General features: G+C 50.9%; 2 protein-coding genes across 2 annotated transcripts in view; both read left to right on the top strand.

The window, feature by feature from the left end:
• The window catches only part of LOC140355682 (uncharacterized), a 201,693-nt gene that overhangs the window by 46,156 nt on the left and 148,037 nt on the right, over positions 1 to 7,500 (top strand). The gene's annotated exons all lie outside the window — the stretch shown is intronic.
• LOC140355924 (carbonic anhydrase-like) overlaps positions 1 to 7,500 on the top strand; it is a 31,052-nt gene that overhangs the window by 8,514 nt on the left and 15,038 nt on the right. Inside the window, exon 3 of the mRNA XM_072440576.1 lies at positions 1,119 to 1,237. Within this exon, the coding sequence (XP_072296677.1) occupies positions 1,119 to 1,237 (119 nt within the window). The remainder of the gene's footprint in view (positions 1 to 1,118; positions 1,238 to 7,500) is intronic.

The raw sequence follows: 7,500 nt of genomic DNA, 5'->3' as shown, positions 1-7,500 counted from the left end.
TGGTCTGTGACTCTCTGGTCTGTGGCTCTCTGGTCTGTGACTCTCTGGTCTGTGGCTCTCTGGTCTGTGACTCTCTGGTCTGTGACTCTGTGGTCTGTGACTCTCTGGTCTGTGACTCTCTGGTCTGTGACTCTCTGGTCTGTGACTCTGTGGTCTGTGACTCTCTGGTCTGTGACTCTCTGGTCTGTGGCTCTCTGGTCTGTGACTCTCTGGTCTGTGACTCTGTGGTCTGTGGCTCTCTGGTCTGTGACTCTCTGGTCTGTGACTCTGTGGTCTGTGACTCTCTGGTCTGTGGCTCTCTGGTCTGTGACTCTCTGGTCTGTGACTCTCTGGTCTGTGACTCTGTGGTCTGTGACTCTCTGGTCTGTGACTCTCTGGTCTGTGGCTCTCTGGTCTGTGACTCTCTGGTCTGTGACTCTGTGGTCTGTGGCTCTCTGGTCTGTGACTCTCTGGTCTGTGACTCTGTGGTCTGTGACTCTCTGGTCTGTGGCTCTCTGGTCTGTGACTCTCTGGTCTGTGACTCTCTGGTCTGTGGCTCTCTGGTCTGTGACTCTCTGGTCTGTGACTCTGTGGTCTGTGGCTCTCTGGTCTGTGACTCTCTGGTCTGTGACTCTGTGGTCTGTGGCTCTCTGGTCTGTGACTCTCTGGTCTGTGACTCTGTGGTCTGTGACTCTCTGGTTTGTGGCTCTCTGGTCTGTGACTCTCTGGTCTGTGGCTCTCTGGTCTGTGACTCTCTGGTCTGTGACTCTCTGGTCTGTGGCTCTCTGGTCTGTGACTCTCTGGTCTGTGACTCTGTGGTCTGTGACTCTGTGGTCTGTGACTCTGTGGTCTGTGACTCTCTGGTCTGTGACTCTGTGGTCTGTGACTCTCTGGTCTGTGACTCTGTGGTCTGTGACTCTCTGGTCTGTGACTCTCTGGTCTGTGACTCTCTGGTCTGTGACTCTGTGGTCTGTGACTCTCTGGTCTGTGACTCTCTGGTCTGTGACTCTGTGGTCTGTGACTCTCTGGTCTGTGGCTCTCTGGTCTGTGACTCTCTGGTCTGTGACTCTCTGGTCTGTGGCTCTCTGGTCTGTGACTCTCTGGTCTGTGACTCTGATCCCGTTGTGTCTGTGGTGCAGCTCTGAGCGGGGGTCCCATCTCTGGAGTGTATCGGCTAAAGCAGTTCCACTGTCACTGGGGCGGCAGCGACGACCGCGGCTCCGAACACACGGTCAACGGCATCAGCTTCCCCTGTGAGGTACAGTGAGAGTGTCATTGTGACTGTGAGGTACAGTGAGAGTGTCATTGCCCCTGTGAGGTACAGTGAGAGTGTCATTGTGACTGTGAGGTACAGTGAGAGTGTCATTGTGACTGTGAGGTACAGTGAGAGTGTCATTGTGACTGTGAGGTACAGTGAGAGTGTCGTTGCCCCTGTGAGGTACAGTGAGAGTGTCATTGTGACTGTGAGGTACAGTGAGAGTGTCATTGTGACTGTGAGGTACAGTGAGAGTGTCATTGTGACTGATGAGGTACAGTGAGACTGTCATTGTGACTGTGAGGTACAGTGAGAGTGTCATTGCCCCTGTGAGGTACAGTGAGAGTGTCATTGTGACTGTGAGGTACAGTGAGAGTGTCATTGTGACTGTGAGGTACAGTGAGAGTGTCATTGTGACTGTGAGGTACAGTGAGAGTGTCATTGTGACTGTGAGGTACAGTGAGAGTGTCATTGCCCCTGTGAGGTACAGTGAGAGTGTCATTGTGACTGTGAGGTACAGTGAGAGTGTCATTGTGAAATGTGAGGTACAGTGAGAGTGTCATTGTGACTGTGAGGTACAGTGAGAGTGTCATTGTGACTGTGAGGTACAGTGAGAGTGTCATTGCCCCTGTGAGGTACAGTGAGAGTGTCATTGTGACTGTGAGGTACAGTGAGAGTGTCATTGCCCCTGTGAGGTACAGTGAGAGTGTCATTGTGACTGTGAGGTACAGTGAGAGTGTCATTGTGACTGTGAGGTACAGTGAGAGTGTCATTGCCCCTGTGAGGTACAGTGAGAGTGTCATTGTGACTGTGAGGTACAGTGAGAGTGTCATTGTGACTGTGAGGTACAGTGAGAGTGTCATTGCCCCTGTGAGGTACAGTGAGAGTGTCATTGTGACTGTGAGGTACAGTGAGAGTGTCATTGCCCCTGTGAGGTACAGTGAGAGTGTCATTGCCCCTGTGAGGTACAGTGAGAGTGTCATTGCCCCTGTGAGGTACAGTGAGAGTGTCATTGTGACTGTGAGGTACAGTGAGAGTGTCATTACCCCAGTGAGGTACAGTGAGAGTGTCATTGCCCCTGTGAGGTACAGTGAGAGTGTCATTGCCCCTGTGAGGTACAGTGAGAGTGTCATTGCCCCTGTGAGGTACAGTGAGAGTGTCATTGCCCCTGTGAGGTACAGTGAGAGTGTCATTGCCCCTGTGAGGTACAGTGAGAGTGTCATTGCCCCTGTGAGGTACAGTGAGAGTGTCATTGTGACTGTGAGGTACAGTGAGAGTGTTATTGTGACTGTGAGGTACAGTGAGAGTGTCATTGTGACTGTGAGGTACAGTGAGAGTGTCATTGCCCCTGTGAGGTACAGTGAGAGTGTCATTGTGACTGTGAGTCACAGTGAGAGTGTCATTACCCCTGTGAGGTACAGTGAGAGTGTCATTGCCCCTGTGAGGTACAGTGAGAGTGTCAGTGTGACTGTGAGGTACAGTGAGAGTGTCATTGTGACTGTGAGGTACAGTGAGAGTGTCATTACCCCTGTGAGGTACAGTGAGAGTGTCATTGCCCCTGTGAGGTACAGTGAGAGTGTCATTGTGACTGTGAGGTACAGTGAGAGTGTCATTGCCCCTGTGAGGTACAGTGAGAGTGTCATTGTGACTGTGAGGTACAGTGAGGGTGTCATTGCCCCTGTGAGGTACAGTGAGAGTGTCATTGCCCCTGTGAGGTACAGTGAGAGTGTCATTGTGACTGTGAGGTACAGTGAGAGTGTCATTGCCCCTGTGAGGTACAGTGAGAGTGTCATTACCCCTGTGAGGTACAGTGAGAGTGTCATTGTCATTGTGACTGTGAGGTACAGTGAGAGTGTCATTGTGACTGTGAGGTACAGTGAGAGTGTCATTGTGACTGTGAGGTACAGTGAGAGTGTCATTGCCCCTGTGAGGTACAGTGAGAGTGTCATTGTGACTGTGAGTCACAGTGAGAGTGTCATTACCCCTGTGAGGTACAGTGAGAGTGTCATTGCCCCTGTGAGGTACAGTGAGAGTGTCATTGTGACTGTGAGGTACAGTGAGAGTGTCATTGTGACTGTGAGGTACAGTGAGAGTGTCATTGCCCCTGTGAGGTACAGTGAGAGTGTCATTGTGACTGTGAGGTACAGTGAGAGTGTCATTGCCCCTGTGAGGTACAGTGAGAGTGTCATTGTGACTGTGAGGTACAGTGAGAGTCTCATTGTGACTGTGAGGTACAGTGAGAGTGTCATTGCCCCGGTGAGGTACAGTGAGAGTGTCATTGTGACTGTGAGGTACAGTGAGAGTGTCATTGTGACTGTGAGGTACAGTGAGAGTGTCATTGCCCCTGTGAGGTACAGTGAGAGTGTCATTGTGACTGTGAGGTACAGTGAGAGTGTCATTGCCCCTGTGAGGTACAGTGAGAGTGTCATTGCCCCTGTGAGGTACAGTGAGAGTGTCATTACCCCTGTGAGGTACAGTGAGAGTGTCATTGCCCCTGTGAGGTACAGTGAGAGTGTCATTGCCCCTGTGAGGTACAGTGAGAGTGTCATTGCCCCTGTGAGGTACAGTGAGAGTGTCATTGTGACTGTGAGGTACAGTGAGAGTGTCATTGTGACTGTGAGGTACAGTGAGAGTGTCATTGCCCCTGTGAGGTACAGTGAGAGTGTCATTGTGACTGTGAGGTACAGTGAGAGTGTCATTGCCCCTGTGAGGTACAGTGAGAGTGTCATTGCCCCTGTGAGGTACAGTGAGAGTGTCATTGCCCCTGTGAGGTACAGTGAGAGTGTCATTGTGACTGTGAGGTACAGTGAGAGTGTCATTGTGACTGTGAGGTACAGTGAGAGTGTCATTGTGACTGTGAGGTACAGTGAGAGTGTCATTGTGACTGTGAGGTACAGTGAGAGTGTCATTGCCCCTGTGAGGTACAGTGAGAGTGTCATTGTGACTGTGAGGTACAGTGAGAGTGTCATTGTGAAATGTGAGGTACAGTGAGAGTGTCATTGTGACTGTGAGGTACAGTGAGAGTGTCATTGTGACTGTGAGGTACAGTGAGAGTGTCATTGCCCCTGTGAGGTACAGTGAGAGTGTCATTGTGACTGTGAGGTACAGTGAGAGTGTCATTGCCCCAGTGAGGTACAGTGAGAGTGTCATTGTGACTGTGAGGTACAGTGAGAGTGTCATTGTGACTGTGAGGTACAGTGAGAGTGTCATTTCCCCTGTGAGGTACAGTGAGAGTGTCATTGTGACTGTGAGGTACAGTGAGAGTGTCATTGCCCCTGTGAGGTACAGTGAGAGTGTCATTGCCCCTGTGAGGTACAGTGAGAGTGTCATTGTGACTGTGAGGTACAGTGAGAGTGTCATTGTGACTGTGAGGTACAGTGAGAGTGTCATTGCCCCTGTGAGGTACAGTGAGAGTGTCATTACCCCTGTGAGGTACAGTGAGAGTGTCATTGTCATTGTGACTGTGAGGTACAGTGAGAGTGTCATTGTGACTGTGAGGCACAGTGAGAGTGTCATTGCCCCTGTGAGGTACAGTGAGAGTGTCATTGTGACTGTGAGTCACAGTGAGAGTGTCATTACCCCTGTGAGGTACAGTGAGAGTGTCATTGCCCCTGTGAGGTACAGTGAGAGTGTCATTGTGACAGTGAGGTACAGTGAGAGTGTCATTGTGACTGTGAGGTACAGTGAGAGTGTCATTGCCCCTGTGAGGTACAGTGAGAGTGTCATTGTGACTGTGAGGTACAGTGAGAGTGTCATTGCCCCTGTGAGGTACAGTGAGAGTGTCATTGTGACTGTGAGGTACAGTGAGAGTGTCATTGTGACTGTGAGGTACAGTGAGAGTGTCATTGCCCCGGTGAGGTACAGTGAGAGTGTCATTGTGACTGTGAGGTACAGTGAGAGTGTCATTGTGACTGTGAGGTACAGTGAGAGTGTCATTGCCCCTGTGAGGTACAGTGAGAGTGTCATTGTGACTGTGAGGTACAGTGAGAGTGTCATTGCCCCTGTGAGGTACAGTGAGAGTGTCATTGCCCCTGTGAGGTACAGTGAGAGTGTCATTGCCCCTGTGAGGTACAGTGAGAGTGTCATTGTGACTGTGAGGTACAGTGAGAGTGTCATTGCCCCTGTGAGGTACAGTGAGAGTGTCATTACCCCTGTGAGGTACAGTGAGAGTGTCATTGCCCCTGTGAGGTACAGTGAGAGTGTCATTGCCCCTGTGAGGTACAGTGAGAGTGTCATTGCCCCTGTGAGGTACAGTGAGAGTGTCATTGCCCCTGTGAGGTACAGTGGGAGTGTCATTGCCCCTGTGAGGTACAGTGAGAGTGTCATTGCCCATGTGAGGTACAGTGAGAGTGTCATTGTGACTGTGAGGTACAGTGAGAGTGTCATTGTGACTGTGAGGTACAGTGAGAGTGTCATTGTGACTGTGAGGTACAGTGAGAGTGTCATTGCCCCTGTGAGGTACAGTGAGAGTGTCATTGTGACTGTGAGGTACAGTGAGAGTGTCATTGTGACTGTGAGGTACAGTGAGAGTGTCATTGCCCCTGTGAGGTACAGTGAGAGTGTCATTGTGACAGTGAGGTACAGTGAGAGTGTCATTACCCCTGTGAGGTACAGTGAGAGTGTCATTGCCCCTGTGAGGTACAGTGAGAGTGTCATTGCCCCTGTGAGGTACAGTGAGAGTGTCATTGCCCCTGTGAGGTACAGTGAGAGTGTCATTGTGACTGTGAGGTACAGTGAGAGTGTCATTGCCCCTGTGAGGTACAGTGAGAGTGTCATTGCCCCTGTGAGGTACAGTGAGAGTGTCATTGCCCCTGTGAGGTACAGTGAGAGTGTCATTGTGACTGTGAGGTACAGTGAGAGTGTCATTGCCCCTGTGAGGTACAGTGAGAGTGTCATTACCCCTGTGAGGTACAGTGAGAGTGTCATTGCCCCTGTGAGGTACAGTGAGAGTGTCATTGCCCCTGTGAGGTACAGTGAGAGTGTCATTGCCCCTGTGAGGTACAGTGAGAGTGTCATTGCCCCTGTGAGGTACAGTGGGAGTGTCATTGCCCCTGTGAGGTACAGTGAGAGTGTCATTGCCCATGTGAGGTACAGTGAGAGTGTCATTGTGACTGTGAGGTACAGTGAGAGTGTCATTGTGACTGTGAGGTACAGTGAGAGTGTCATTGTGACTGTGAGGTACAGTGAGAGTGTCATTGCCCCTGTGAGGTACAGTGAGAGTGTCATTGTGACTGTGAGGTACAGTGAGAGTGTCATTGTGACTGTGAGGTACAGTGAGAGTGTCATTGCCCCTGTGAGGTACAGTGAGAGTGTCATTGTGACAGTGAGGTACAGTGAGAGTGTCATTACCCCTGTGAGGTACAGTGAGAGTGTCATTGCCCCTGTGAGGTACAGTGAGAGTGTCATTGCCCCTGTGAGGTACAGTGAGAGTGTCATTGCCCCTGTGAGGTACAGTGAGAGTGTCATTGTGACTGTGAGGTACAGTGAGAGTGTCATTGCCCCTGTGAGGTACCGTGAGAGTGTCATTACCCCAGTGAGGTACAGTGAGAGTGTCATTGCCCCTGTGAGGTACAGTGAGAGTGTCATTGCCCCTGTGAGGTACAGTGAGAGTGTCATTGCCCCTGTGAGGTACAGTGAGAGTGTCATTGCCCCTGTGAGGTACAGTGAGAGTGTCATTGTGACTGTGAGGTACAGTGAGAGTGTCATTGTGACTGTGAGGTACAGTGAGAGTGTCATTGTGACTGTGAGGTACAGTGAGAGTGTCATTGTGACTGTGAGGTACAGTGAGAGTGTCATTGCCCCTGTGAGGTACAGTGAGAGTGTCATTGTGACTGTGAGTCACAGTGAGAGTGTCATTACCCCTGTGAGGTACAGTGAGAGTGTCATTGCCCCTGTGAGGTACAGTGAGAGTGTCATTGTGACTGTGAGGTACAGTGAGAGTGCCATTGCCCCTGTGAGGTACAGTGAGAGTGTCATTACCCCTGTGAGGTACAGTGAGAGTGTCATTGCCCCTGTGAGGTACAATGAGAGTGTCATTGCCCCTGTGAGGTACAGTGAGAGTGTCATTGCCCCTGTGAGGTACAGTGAAAGTGTCATTGCCCCTGTGAGGTACAGTGAGAGTGTCATTGTGACTGTGAGGTACAGTGAGAGTGTCATTGCCCCGGTGAGGTACAGTGAGAGTGTCATTGTGACTGTGAGGTACAGTGAGAGTGTCATTGTGACTGTGAGGTACAGTGAGAGTGTCATTGCCCCTGTGAGTTACAGTG

The sequence above is a fragment of the Eucyclogobius newberryi genome, unplaced genomic scaffold (genome assembly GCF_026437365.1).
Source record: "Eucyclogobius newberryi isolate DKJ021-1_F unplaced genomic scaffold, fEucNew1.0.hap1 SCAF_12, whole genome shotgun sequence".
In the NCBI taxonomy this organism is placed as follows: Eukaryota; Metazoa; Chordata; class Actinopteri; order Gobiiformes; family Gobiidae; genus Eucyclogobius; species Eucyclogobius newberryi.
The sequence above is the reverse complement of the archived record's forward strand: the minus strand, read 5'-3'. Positions and strand labels throughout refer to the sequence as shown.